Source organism: Pochonia chlamydosporia, chromosome 7, assembly GCF_001653235.2.
Source record: "Pochonia chlamydosporia 170 chromosome 7, whole genome shotgun sequence".
NCBI lineage: Eukaryota > Fungi > Ascomycota > Sordariomycetes > Hypocreales > Clavicipitaceae > Pochonia > Pochonia chlamydosporia.
The window spans coordinates 3,062,777-3,077,406 of NC_035796.1; the positions used below are offsets into that span (position 1 = coordinate 3,062,777).

General features: G+C 49.8%; 4 protein-coding genes across 4 annotated transcripts; 1 reads left to right on the top strand and 3 right to left on the bottom strand.

The window, feature by feature from the left end:
- Positions 1-265: 265 nt before the first annotated feature.
- On the bottom strand, positions 266-1,719 carry VFPPC_09244 (ferric-chelate reductase; the record flags this gene model as incomplete). Its single annotated transcript, XM_018287812.2, has 4 exons — positions 266-1,241; positions 1,295-1,416; positions 1,468-1,529; positions 1,584-1,719. 4 exons carry the CDS (start codon positions 1,717-1,719, stop codon positions 266-268), a joined length of 1,296 nt encoding a protein of 431 aa, XP_018139101.2.
- A 1,881-nt stretch (positions 1,720-3,600) lies between these two features.
- VFPPC_09243 (siderophore iron transporter) lies at positions 3,601-5,577 on the bottom strand (the record flags this gene model as incomplete). The annotated part of the gene is made up of 1 exon (XM_018287811.1): positions 3,601-5,577. The coding sequence occupies one exon, from the start codon at positions 5,575-5,577 to the stop codon at positions 3,601-3,603; it is 1,977 nt and encodes a 658-aa protein (XP_018139100.1).
- A 1,092-nt stretch (positions 5,578-6,669) lies between these two features.
- On the bottom strand, positions 6,670-11,002 carry VFPPC_09242 (ATP-dependent bile acid permease; the record flags this gene model as incomplete). The annotated part of the gene is made up of 2 exons (XM_018287810.1): positions 6,670-7,355; positions 7,414-11,002. The coding sequence occupies 2 exons, from the start codon at positions 11,000-11,002 to the stop codon at positions 6,670-6,672; spliced, it is 4,275 nt and encodes a 1,424-aa protein (XP_018139099.1).
- Positions 11,003-12,301: 1,299 nt separating this feature from the next.
- VFPPC_09241 (siderophore biosynthesis) lies at positions 12,302-13,591 on the top strand (the record flags this gene model as incomplete). Its single annotated transcript, XM_018287809.1, has 1 exon — positions 12,302-13,591. One exon carries the CDS (start codon positions 12,302-12,304, stop codon positions 13,589-13,591), a length of 1,290 nt encoding a protein of 429 aa, XP_018139098.1.
- Between the last annotated feature and the right edge of the window lie 1,039 nt (positions 13,592-14,630).

Consider the following 14,630-nt stretch of genomic DNA (forward strand, 5'->3'; position numbering starts at 1 on the left):
TGTCTGTAACTAAACATACGTAGACTATGCTTTAACTTTGACGACAACAAACTTACTCACAACGGATCACATATCTGAACACTCTACAGTTTCGTACAGCTCTTCATGTCATCTCACACTCACCTCACCAAGGCCTTGAAGCCTCGCCTCCACTTTCACCAGACTCTTTGGAATTGGTGGCCAGCACTGGCTTATCATAACTAGAAAGTGCCCATGCTATGATCCTAGTTTCAGATTGCATTTCTATATCTTCTATCTCCTTGTACTACCATTGAAAGCTTTCCTCGAAATACTCAATATAGGGTAGTGAATGCACCATCTTGGTCGCTACGATCCTCCTGCAATCGTCCGCCATCCTGGCCGGACCGCATGCGACTACCGCAAGACTGTCGGTTTCTTCGGTGGACAGAGTTGCCTGAATGACGCCTTCAGTACTCATTCGTCCAGTTCTCCACTCCACAAAACGACAAGTGGTTTCGTCACTCGATACTCTGCCCTGGGAACGAGTCACATAAACATTGACCCGCACCCGATTGCTCTTCAGAGCTTCATTTAGTTCACAGTGGAGTACATCGATGGCCAGAGCCGACTGTTGTACAGCCCAGTGAATATAAATCGCCTTTGGCCGTTTTGACGACGCTATGAGCGTCTCTAGGTACGAAAGGGGGACCGCGATCCCGCTGCCTCCCACGACGAAAAGCACTTTATCGAAGCGTTCCAAGGGGGCTGTTCTTCCATAAGGACCATCAATAGCTACGCGGAGTGTTGCTGGCTTTGGATAACTTGATTCTGCATGCTCCTTCAACCGTGAAGTGAAGCTGTCATAGGGACGAATCAGAAATGTCATCTCTTCTGCACGTCTTTTCGGCTCTATTCCCATGTCGTCGAGAGAAAGTGGCTCGCTTCTCAATAGAGGCGCATGCTCTTGTGGTTGCGCCGCACTTCGATTATTCCCTGACACAGATGCCACTGTAAAGGGGTGGCTTTCCCAAAAGTCCCATTTGTTTAGCACCATAATATAGCAGAATGTCCCTGGTTTGACTTGATAAAAGTTTGAAGATAGTGGAACAACCAGACGAATCATGTGAGCTTGCTCATTGTACGTGACCGAGGCATGAGTATCCCAGAAGACCGGGTTGAAAGCAATGATCCGAGCCCCGCGAAGAACCCGATCGAGTAGCCATATCACTGCTGGAACCCACACGAGAGCATCATAAACACCTTTGAATATCCAAACGTGGCTTGAATCGCAGTTAGCTCATCAACTTGTAATAGAACTTCAGATAAGGCTTACCCCAGCATGGTAACAAGGATCAAGATCGATAGCACAATGTGTACGACAAGGAAGACTTCATATTGCCTACGCCGAACCCAGAAAACCGAGAAAACTACAAGTAAACTCATGAAAACGGTGGCCTGCCCCAAAGTCAGCCGGCCGCAAAATGAAAAAGTGATCTGGTAACTAACCAGCTCCCCTGTCCACCAGAAGGTCAGCGCCCACAGCCGCCAGAAATACTCCCATCCACCTTCTGCAAAGCCATTAGTAAAATTGGTTTGTTTGGTAAGCCTGTACAATATCTTACTTCTCAAAATGAGCGCAGAGTATCCTAATGAGTGAACTATGGCCTGTACGGTTGCGATTCGGGCTAACCAGCGGTGGAAGTTGTTGTACGTTCCGAAGTTCCACCCTGTGAGCCAGATAAGCAGATTGTTTCTCATTCCAAAAAGCCATATAAGAGGAAAATTGGCAAACGAAATGATGCCTGTTCTATCAGAGACATGTCGAAGGATCTGCATCGATTTGGAAGGATAGCTGCACCGTTCATCTTCTCAGTACGAGGTCAAGGGATGGTGCGGCAAATAGCACCTGGAACTCACTACATATTTCCCTCGAATATCCTATACCCATGGACGCTGAACGCCACATTTATAAACACGAACAATAATAGGGTCAATGTCTGTACCCGAGGAGGCAAGGTACCCCAGCCTCCGAGATCCTGTACGCACCGCTGGCCAAACGTTGCTGGCGTGAGAGTTGTGCGCTTGAGCCATAATAACATCCGATTCTGACCAGAGAAGGATCTTGCTGACCAAATTCTTGTCCCTATGAGGACTCGGTTTGCTATACCCATCAAAACGACCCATGCCCAGAATATTCCCATTGCCCAACCATAATAATAGTGGTAATAATGCACGTAGTCAACTGCATCCTGTTTTGTCATCCCTAGTGAGCCAACTAGACTTAAGTTCCAAACATGGGTTTAAGTTTGAAGGAAAGACTGACCAATGTTCGTCCCCAAAGATCGTAAAAGTCTTGTGACGGCAGCATCGGCTGGTTAAATAATTGGTTGTGATCTGGGTAGGTCGCATTGAATCTGACGAGCCGAGATATATCCTCATCTGTGAAGTTATCAACTATACTGTATTGTGGAAGGTATGAACCAATCAAGTCTTTGCAGGTCCGGTTCATGCTTCTTGACTCGAGAAGCCTGACTTCGGTACTGCAACGCATGCCCCAGCAGAGGTAGAGTCCTTGCTGGTACAGACGGCTGCTGCATTCTTGAAAGGGAGGTGCTAGACCAGCGGGAACATCCGAAAACCGCAATGTCTTAAATGTCTGTCGACATGCTTTTCCGCAAAATTTGTCGTCCACGGTATGGGCGGCTCCTTGAGCTAGATGTGGCGCAAGCGCAGCGACATAGCACGCTGATGTGCCCAATAGCCGGGATCGCATTTTTGGCAACAGAATGACCTTGTTCCTGTTCAAGTATGGGAATTCAACAAAGTTATAGGATCTCCGCTAATGTCGAGTGCGAAGGCTGTCGTACACGGACGAGCAATGCGTGAAATTTGATCAGATGATCAGATAAGCTGAGGTGTGGACCAGGTAGATGAGGCGTGACCACGTCTCAGGCAATTTTACATGTACACCCCTGGGGCCTGCCTAACACTACGACAGCCAGAAGTTTATGCTGTAAAGTACAAGTTGATTTTCTACTTAAGAAAATGAAGGACATAGGTCCATCTATATACCTAGTTTCTACTCGCCTGAACTATTCATCTACAGAAGGCCATGGAAGGTGTTCTGTTTATCATAGACGGTAGATGCTTGTTTCTTAGTATGATTGCACAAAGACATTTGGTATTATACTCTATTGACCGCATTCGGAGCACGCAGACATGTACAAAAAGCTAGTTCGGAGACATGATTTCTGAGAATACTCAGCCTCTCGCCGCTACAGAACCCGTCTAGTGTATCTGCGGCGATCTTCATTTAACTATGACGATGGTAGAGACTCAAGTTTGGCCCATCGGGGATCTTTTTGGCTGTTTCAAATATTTTCAGCTAAATTGGATGGAGCAAATTCTCGCCCGACGAACGCAAGAAGTCCACACGGTATTACGATATTAGTAGTAGACCTACACTCTAATGTATAGAAATCGAACAGCACGGTTTTATCAACTGGGTGGAAGGAAATTCACGAATCATAGTGAGTAGATAGCTCAAATAACTAGGTCGAGGTGCCTCAAATAGAGATAAGTGATTGGGTGATTACATATGTATCTTAGCTAGCACTGACGAGCCTGAAGACTTGGGACTTACTTTCGGTACAAAGCAAGTATCTTCTCCCACAGTGACACAGACTTAGGCTCAGTAGAGACCGACTCTTCCTTCTGTCCATGTTGGCCGGGCACATCAACAACCTCGCCATCAAGGCCCTTGTTATTGATGGCATTTTGCTGCTTGCCGAGGTAGTAGTTAGGCATGAAGAAAGAAGCAATGAGAGGAGGGGCAGACAGGCAGATAGCAGTGACGATGATGTGGCCGTTTACAATGGCGTAGGCTCGAATGGAACCCTGGCGAATAGGGCTCAAGAAGTCATATTGGTTGCGCAGCGCCCTGATATTACCATAGATCTTGAGGACAGTCTTATTAGGGACTCCGGGAAGCTCTGTGTACATTTGATCGAGCATCTGGTTGGTCCAGATGGCAGACACAATGGCACTACCGATACTAGATCCCAACGTAGACCACAGAGTGATGATGGAGATGATGGAGGCCAAGTCCTCGTGAGGAACTGAGGCCTGAACACCAACACGGGCGCCGACGACGTTGAGGGCAGAGAGACAGAAGATTAGCTGTGCGGCAACAAGGCGAGCAGTGTCCTGAGTCATATGGCCAGTGGGATCAATTAGGAGACCATAGCCAAGAATCTTGGCCGCGGCACCGACAACCATGACGGTCTTGTAGCGGTGAGAGACGCGGTGGACCAGACCTACGACGGGGCCGACTAGACAGAGACCCATGGTAGTGACACCCAAGAAGATGGTCCACTGGTAGACAGTCCAGTCTTTGATGATGAAAATGTAGGACGGGAAGTAAGTGTTGCGAACAGACGAGGCCATCTGGTTGAAGGTGTGAATTATGACACCAGCAATGAAAGCGCGATTCTTGATAATGCGCTTGGTCATGATAGGCTTAGGTGCGACAAATACTTCGAAGAGCACGAAGATGATGAGGCAGACGAAACCTACGACAATCATGGCAATCATGCTAGGGTTGGACCAGCCACCTTGAGAGCCCTTGGCGAGAACGAAGGGCAAGAGGATCAGGGAGAAGGCGAAACCAAGGAGAATAAGACCAAAAATGTCAATATCAATCAGACCTTGGTATGCCAGTTTGGCCCAATATCCAAAGCCCTTAGCTGTAGCCTCAGCGGCGCCAGTGCGTACGTCCTTGGAGTCAGCCATGGTGACCATGCCCGCCTTTTCACCCTGGCGCTGCATTGAATACAGGGTAATGATGGCGGGAACGAGAAGAACGGGCACAAGAATGGCGAACATGCCCAAACCCCATCGCCAGTTGTCGACAAAGCCATCTGCAATGAAGCCGTTGACGGGCACCGTGACGACAAATGGGAGAGACAGGCAAGCGCTAAAGAAACCGCGCCATTCGAGAGGCGTCAAGTCGGCAACAATAATATCGCTAAGAAGATCGAGGCCGGACTTGCCAACCGATGTGAAGCACATACCGATCGTGTACGATGCGATAGTTTTAGCGCTGGCCGCGACAGCAAAGCCCACCACATAGAAGACGAGGATGATAACGTATGTGGTCGGTCGTGAAGTAATATCGGCCATCTTACCAATGAAAGGCTTGCTGACAGCACGAATGATTTGACCAGCAGTGTTGATGGCACCGACCTGGCTATGGCGACCAAAGGCTGAGGCTGCCAAGGTGCCGAAAATGGTGGTGGTGATGCCCATGTCGAGTGCGTATGCAAACATGGTCAGCCCGATGGAGATACCGAGCAGCCAGAGCAACATCTTGCCTTTCTTACCAGACTGGTACAGCTGCTTGTTGAAGGCTTCGACCCTGTTGACGCCGATTTCTTTGTGACTGCCATCGTGAGAGGCGGAGCCTCGTCTCGAGTTGGCAACATTGGACGAGGAGTCATCCGGTTTAACACCCATCTCCTTGTTGGCCGTCTTCTGAAATACAGTTTCCGAGACGGGCGTTGTCTTGGGCTCCTCGCCCTCAGGATGTTTATTGCCAGCGGGTGTTGGTGTTGACATGCTTGGCTTTATCTCGAGCTATAGAAGGCTCTTGAGGGAAGCAAAGATTGTGGATGAAGGGAAGCTTGATGTCTACCAAACAAGCAGGTGATGTCGCATTGCCTGGTATTTCTACAAAGGCAGGCGGTGGGAAACAAAATTGCCTATCCAACATGATGATGCGAGGCAATTGGGTGGTGCGGGTTCCGTTATTTCCTTTCGGTGAGTTGCATCCATCTGATAAGCGGATGGTGGATCGCTTCCCAGTTTGGTTTCCGACGTTGAGCGCGCAAATCGAAGCCACCTTGCAGGGTATTCGGAGCGAATAGTTCACACGGATGTCGTTCTCTGTATGTACGTGTACCTGGGTAGGTAGGTAGGCACCGCATTTACCGCGGAAAGACAAGGCCCCCATAATCATTGCATTGGCCCGGTTGTGAATCAAAGAGCCCTGGTGTATCCAACCTAACCCAACAAGCTAACAGATTGACACACAGATTAACTTGGCTCGCGCCACAAACTCACTACCACAGAACTCACACTGTGCAGTACCCCGTACAGTGTGAAGAGCTCAGTCGATATGTACACCCCCTTTTGTGCAAAACTTGTTTCTCTCAGGAAAAGATCTGATAAACCAACGGATGCTCGTCGAGGTCCACGCCTATATCGGCCAACCCAACTAATTCCGACTTTCCAAGCGAAGCAACTATTCCCATCATGCGATTCGCAATGATCCCTACATCAATGCTGGCCTCTGATTCGATGTTTACATGTTGCCGTCCAGCTCGTTGGATGCAAGAATATTGATACTTGACTCATCCAAATGGAGCCCAGTGATCTATCGTATTGTTGTCTGTTGTACATATGAAGAACCTCCGGTTGGGCCGCAGAACAGATGGCCACGAAGTTGTAGCGTGGTATTTGACCCTTTCTCGTCACAAAGGACGCTAACCAAAGTCCAAGTCTCGGCAATCACATTATTGTTTGTAAATGCATCACAAATCATGCCAAGAACGCATTCACCTGATATCTACTCCACATGAAGGATGAAAATCTAATAACCAACTTTTTCTTGTAATCTAAACCGTCTTGTTATGCAAATCTCCGTGATTATCACTTTTCCTTGGCTATCGTAATCTTAGCAGCATCGCACAACGCCCTGAATAAACTATCCGTCTCCGCGTACAGACTGGGTATAGTATCAAACTCTGCCACCCGGCCACGCTCCATGACCAAGACTCGGTCACACGAATGGACAATGGTTTCGAGTCGATGGGCTACGGTAAGGACGGTGGCGTCAGCCATGACCTCATTCAGCATGATCTGAAGCTGCTTATCAGCTCGGCCATCAATGGAGGCTGTGGCTTCATCCAGGATTACAACTTTGGAACGTCTAACCAGGGCGCGAGCAATGGAGATGAGGGATCGTTGGCCGTGAGAGATGTTCGCACCGTTCTCCTTTACCTGAGAATCGAGATGAAGGATAGAGCCAGTGTGATCGGGGTTCTTCTCATTGTCACTTGAGTCGCCACTATCCTTGCCGGTAGAAATGGTAGCCGTAGTGTTGTTCTTCTCACCAGCGAGCCCGACGATACGCAGACACTTCATGAGCCAGGCGTCGTCATATTGCTGAAACGGATCGAGATTGTATCTTATTGTTCCAGCCAGGAGCACCGCGTCTTGGCTGATGACAGATAAGCGTGACCGTAGAAGATGATGGCCTACTTTATGGATGTCGATACCATCGATGAAGATTCGCCCGTTTGTGGGCTCCGTCAGCCTGAGGAGAGCCGTGATCACTGGACGATGTCAGTAATAATTCAGTAAACAGAGGCTTCTTCCCATGTCATGACTTACGAGTAGTCTTTCCCGCACCGGTTCGGCCGACAATACCAATCTTTTCACCAGGACGAATGTCAAGCGTCACATCCTGAAGTGCTGGATCTAAGTCGGGTCTATGGCTGAGGGTTAATGACTGGAATTGCACGTGTCCTTTGCTGGGCCATTCCTGATCCTGAAGACTCTTGTCCACGCCTTTGACATGATACGCCGGCTCTTGCTCGAGGCTATACGCATAGTGGAGCATTCTCTCAACCGAGTTCATGTTATTCTCAATCTCGGCGCTAAAGCGAATCATGTTCCCAAATGCAGCTTGAGCAGTGACTATATACGATAGCACTACACCTCCAGAGGAGGGATCAATGGTGTCACGAAGCCCAACAACTAGTAGACCTGCGCCCAGGACAAGCACAGCGCCACATAAATCCAGTCGAAGGTTCAACCAGCGCACGGCCGCAATAGAGAGCCAGTAAGCCGTGTTTTCGGTGTCGATCTTAAGACCATTGTCCTGGACGAACCGATCCAGAACGCCAAATGCTTTGAGTGTGGGTAATCCGGACAACGACTCGCCAAAGTGCTCGTAAATGCGGCTGCGAAGGAGATTATTGAGACGACGTAGCTCTCGTGCAGCAGGGCGGTAGTACATGCCGGTCCAGATGTAGAGGAGCAAGACGCCCGCAGCAATAGCCACGAAGACGGGCAAAATAATGCTCACGACAATAATGGTGCCTATAACTTGCACTAGCGTTGAGATGAAGATTCGCAATTGCTCGCCTACAACATTGTCCACCGAGTCCACGTCCTTGCTGAAGCGATGTGTGATGCGTCCTTGGGGCGTGGTGTCGAAAAAGGCTATAGGGGCAAACAGTACGCCGGAAAAGGCGGCAGCATGAAGTTGGTTGGAGCACCAAAAGCAGAAGAGGGCAAATACAGTGTTCGTGAGAAACAGGCCCAGAGATTGTCCAATACCCCAAGCAGCGTAACCTCCCATGTAGGCGCTCTCCGATATGCCTGGGTATTTATTCTTTTGCCACCAGCTGAGCCATAAGGGAGACACAACACTGGTTCCTTGGAACACGGCTATGGATGCAAAGAAAAGAGGCACTGTGAGCCATGCGTTACCAAACTTGATATAGCGCAAGTATGTCTTCCCGCTGACAGTGCCGACGAGTCGCTCCTCTTGTTGCATAATTTCTTTGCCTCTTCCCTGTTGAGTGCCTCGAGCTTTGGGGTCTGGCGGGGCAGCGGCTGTGTCTTTCTCTTTCTCTTGGTTTTGGTTTTGGTACTGTAACTCGGCATCTTTCACTTTTGCCTTGTCTTCTGGTAACAGTTGAGCATTCTTTGGATCGTGAGGGGGTTGTGCAACCTCCGAGGATGTCTCCAGTCTCGAATCCTGCGTCATTGAAGAGCCAATGTAGTCATGAAACGGACCATCTAGGCTTTGTAGATAGTCAAACGATCCCTGCTCCACAATACGCCCATTCTCCATGTACACTATATGATCGGCCTGGCGGGCGAGAACCATGGAGTGCGTTATAAACACAATGGTGCCTTCATTGTCCCTACGTGCTCGATTGACAACATTTTCAAATACACGGGCTCCCACATGAGCATCCAGTGCAGAGAAACAATCGTCTAGCAATAGAAGTTGACTTTTCCCATAGATAGCCCTTGCGAGACTGATGCGTTGCTTCTGGCCGCCTGAGAGGGAAACGCCCTTCTCACCGACGACAGTCATGTCGCTGTCAGATAACACTTCGAGATCCGGGTGCAAGCAGCACCGAGTGAGAACCTCGCTGTACCAACTGGCATCAAAAGGGCGTCCAAAGACAATATTCTCCCGTATCGTGTCACTCAGAAGCCAAGCAACTTGCGGCGCCAAGGCCAATTGCGACGAAACGGACAGATCGAGGTTGATGGAGCAGGACTCCGCCTTCACGAGATGCATATCGCCCAAGAGTGCGCCGAAAACTGAGGATTTTCCCGACGCAACTGGACCAACAATGGAAACCACTTGGTGCTTCTTGACACTGAGTGAATCTATATATAGTCTCTGCGACGGAGTAGCATTAGACTTTTCGTCATTGCCATCATGGCCTGCAAATAGCTGCTCGTCATCGTGGTAGGCGAACATGGCATCTTCAACCTCAATAATATAGTCGTGTCCGGCGTCTCTACCTTTCTGAGAGAGCTCATGGCGCAACGCAGCATCGTGAGCAATTGAGTCGTCGGAGGCAACCATGAACAAAGATAAACGCTCCAAAGCCGCTCGCGCATCAGCAATAGCAGAAATGGCAATGGGAAGAGAGCCCAGGGGCGTCCTCATCAGTAAGAAGAAAGTCAAAGCTGAGAAGACTACACTGGCCTGCATACCATTTTCAGTGGTGGCGCCATAGCACACGATGCTGACCACAGAGGCAAGTGTGGGTGCTGTGAACGAGACAGCAATATTGATGGCTCGCAGCAGCATTCTCTTGCGGATATAGACAACCTCGCCGGATCGGAGTTTTCCAATCTTGGACAAGAGACTCTGCTCATATGCATTCGTCTTGACGAGTCGGATGGTTGACACAGCTTCGACGACAGCCTTAACACGGGCGTCGGTAAAGGGCATGCTGGTTCGACGCAGACGGAAGAGGTTCTTCATCATAAACGACTGCAGAGGGTATAGCAGTGCCAATAAGCCAAAGCCGGGTAGAGCACTGTATCCAAGCGTCCAGATTGTGAGGCCCAGGCAAAGAATAATTTGGAGAATACTGGTCCACGCAGAGTGAAAGAAGCCACAGCAAAATTCTACACGCGTCACATCTGCACTCATCAAGCTCATCAGCTTGCCGGCGCCGAGATCTCCCTTCAACTTTGCCCGCTCGGTGAGCTTGGTTGTCGCTCTACGGTAGATGACGTGCATGAGGGCTGCTCGCAGGAGAATCCCAGTCGTAGCAGATCGGTAGAAGCCATGCACGTTTGTGATGACGGACAAGGCCAAGAGCGCGAATAAACCTATGGCAAAGCCAAACCCGGATCGATATGCCTGCTGGGATGAATCATTTAGCGAGCTGATGAGGAATCGAATGAGCAACGGAGAGACGATCTGCGTCAAGTCGCCAAACATCTTGAGCAGCCCTCCGGACCAGAACCACCGGAAGCAGACGTCATTCAGAGATAGCGCGAGGACAGTCGTGTCTGTTGTGCGTCTTGTCGAAAAGGGCCACCAGGAGCACCACCGTCTAGACGGAGGTCGTTCTTTGTTCTGTTTGAACCTCGCGGCCCATGATTTCTCAAGAAGATTGGCGTGGCCAATAGCCAATCTGGTGCTCGGAAGATCGTAGAGGTCATCTGCCTGAAGGGGTCTACTGTAACCGGTCCGTAGTAAAGTGCCTAGCCAGTTGAACGTAATGATGGATAGCAAGTTGGCTCTCACTTCTGGCGTTTCCGTCTCATATGCTTGGCTGTTGATGCCCTCTTCATTTTCCACGTTACTCGACGAGAATGGTTTCGATTTCAAATGTCGTTCTGTGAGCTTCGTCTTGATCGGTTTCTGTGATAAGAAGGGTACTCTCCTATACCACTTCCTGGGAGGAAACGTTTTCCCATCGGTGCTTGCCATGTCGTGGTCAGCATTGACTGGAAAATAGCTTGCAAGGTCTGATGGGCTCGCATCAATTGACTCCCTTCAGAGTGCTCCCACAGCCACCGTTGAAGTAAACACGCCGACACAATAGAGGACAGAGGCACGTCTTCCAAGCCGAAAGTTGGAGGAGTTCGCCGATCACGGAATACGCCGATAGAGATTGAAGCTTCAACATCCTTCAATAGGCCAGAGATTTGCCAATTACCCAGGTAGCTCAGGCGGAACCATGATGAGCGACACCCCATCCCCAAGAGCGGATGTTGATCACCCTGCTAAAGTGCCCAATCACCGAAGGCACAGTGCGACGAGGATCTTTGCCATCAAGTTGTTCCGCTTCACAGTGAAATTTCTTCTCGGCGGTCAAGTTGCAGACGGCCCACAACGCATAAAGCCAAGGATACATGTCTCAGTCAATCGTAGGAGCTGGCTCAGACACCAGACTTGACGGTTGACGAGCCCAGAATGCTGAGACCGGTCAGTACGGGCGCGACGTCGCTGGCTGGTCCCGCCACAGTTGAGGGAATGGCATCACATCCCATCCCTGATTGCACGAGTCAGCACGCAAGACCCTAGAACACCTTCACGCTTAGAAATAACCTTGTAATCCACCTTTGAGGCGCATCACCCAAAAGTCGTGGGAATACCCAGCTCGGTGGGCAAAAACTTGCTAACCCATGATGATCCTGCGTGCCGAGGATCATGGCGCCGCCACCCGCACAGTGTGCCTTGTTTTCGTGGGTTTCCAGCCAAGCTTTTTATCGTCTCATCTTATCAATCTGCCCACACGGAAGTTCGCCGGAGCCAGGATGGCAGCCACCCCCGCCACCAACTTGCCAACCAACCGTCTGCCGGAATAGCTTCTTTGGGATGGATGAGCGACAACATTGCATTAAGTGATGATATTCGTAGCGACGGCGTGCAGAAAGCAAGAAATTAATTAATTGCTGAAGTGTTGAGTGCCTAGACCAGACGCATTAGAGCATGCGCGTGCCAAGTCCAGTCGCACCACCTCTGCCCAGATGAGTTTGGACCTGCCCGCGGTTGCATGTACAGTCCAACCTGCATATGTGTAAACGTGTAAATGGGGATATCTATCATCTCTCAACTGTTAAACCAGTGATACTGCACAAAGACCCAAATTCCTAAATTCGTATCCCCAGCACTTCCTTATTTTTTGCTTCTGACTCACTGAGCACATTTGGGTCAGTAGCCTACACTTGATGATTTGGATAATTGGACTAACACTACAGTTCCATCTACCCCTAGAAACTAACAATGGGCAGCATTGACAAGGTGGTGGTAGACCGTGTGTCACTGCCGCAAGATCAACCCAAAATTTTATTTAGATTGCCTGATGGCAAGACTTCCATGTGGGTTGAGACTCTTGCTTCGAACAAGTGCACCGTCGTATATCACGTTGGCCAGGGGCAAGCTATTCGGTCCCGATGGACGACTGCTTGCGAGCATGTGAGAGTTTCGCCGCCAATGGTCAACGACGATGTGACGGAGTATGACAATCTCTTCCAATTCGAAATTTCAAAGACGGACGCATCCACAATCGCAATTGGGGGCAAGGCTGGACACGAGGACATTGCGTTGCTATGGGCTTCTATATACGCTCTGTGGCTTCACCCCCATCTTAGGGAAAAGGACTTGATCGCCATTGTCGTCAACGACGGACGACTTGGAGAATATCTACGGAGCACTGGTTTGGGAGTCATCTCCCCCTTCTCCAGGAACGGATCCACGACGACCGTGGTTCCTAAAGACGCTCACTTCTGGCTTCACCGTGAGGCCTTCTGGCAAGGCGCCGGAGCGCCAGACTGGCAGAACTGGATCCGCAGCCGTCCCGAGGTCACTCAATTCCCCGGCTTCAATGGCACAAACGGGAGCTTCCCCAGCCAGATAGGCTTCACCCGGCAGGGCAATGTCTGCACTGTTCATCCGGTGCGGCCACCTAAGCCTGCTCCAGGGACTTTGCTCTACTCCCGATACATTCTCGACGTTGGTGAGCAGCTACGAATCTACCATATTGATGCCGAAAACCCTGTTCACTTTCGACTTTACGCTAATTGGCAGAACTCGGATCGTGTGAATGCCGGATGGAGAGAGCGTGGCCCTGATGAGCACCACCGCAAGTACCTCGCGTCACAATTGGCAGATCCGCATACAATGTCGTGTGTTTTCGAGTGGGATGGCGAGCTTGCCGGATACATGGAGATTGGATTCGTCAAAGAGGACAATGTGGCCTGTTTTATCGGTTCCAACTGCAACATCATTGTTGGTGAACATGACCAGAACACGCATTTCCTGGTGGGCGAGGAGAAGTTCCGCGGCGCAAAACGATACCAGGCCGCCAATGGCTCCATGAAGCACCTTGCCTTCCTGCGAGACCCGCGTACGAAGCAAATTATTGGCGAGCCACAGTACGACCAGATCAGCGTCAAGCTCCAACAGAGATTTCTCCCAATAGAGCAAAAGAAGCGCTTCCATCTGCCACACAAGACGTCAATGCTAATTGCCCTACAGCGAGACCGCTTCTTCCAGGAGGGCCACTTTGTATAAGCAGTTATATCGATAGCACACAATAAACAGACCGCCCTATCTTCAAGAAACCTTTTCTAACAGCATCATGTATCAAATGAGTAGTGCATCCACGCGAGCAGCCGCCAAGATCAATGTTGTGTGGGTATGATCTAATGGGATTAGATAACCTGTTTTTGTAAAGTTCATGTCGAGGAATGAGGGGGAAAAGATCGGCGTGCCGGCCACGTAATGGTGTACAGGCAGATGGCAGATCTCTTTTCCAGTCGTTGCTGTCGTGACCACATGTACCTCTCTGCCTAAGATTCCCATCGATGGCGACAGGGCGTAATGACTGAAAAGCCTTGGCAGAGAAGCATTAATACCTCCTCACCTACTCCATGTAATACCACTCATAGGCCCGTAGCAAGGCAGGTTGCTTTGATAAGCGGGAGGAAGATTTCACCATGGTCGCTTGCATGGCGTCCGGCCCAATTATGGTCAATTACTCACCTGTTCATTCCTACTCCCAAGCGAAATTGACAAAATGGGGTACGCAAAACTCTTAACTTCGGAAAGTAGTGGAGCAGAACTCGTACCAGCTTTGCAGTATCGACATCATGTTGACTCCACTGGTATGTGTGAGGATATTAAGGCATTAATCAATATGGAGTACTGCATGAAGTCCTTGATTTCTACCCAAGAGAGAGCAGGGGTGAGAGCTCCTTTCCTATAAGAGACTCCTTTGATGTGCCAGACACAATCTCAATGACCTGAGATCAAGACTGCTACGGAGTACAAGTGTGACCTTTTATTTTATGGCAGAGCGTGATGACTGGGGGTGGCTCATGTGCAAGGGTCAGCAGGTGATATGTCAGACACTGTGCGGAGACACTAATTTTTTGCCCACTCGCTAAAACTTTTATCTCTCGGCACAGCAGAATCTTATCAATCAGGTCGACGGCCAACATTGTAAAAGTGGGGCTCATGCAACCACAGCTCCAAACGGGAGCCGAGTCGAATTTCTAGTCTCACCCTTTGGTGCACACAGCAGCTGAACTTGGAGTCTTTGAGCTTGATG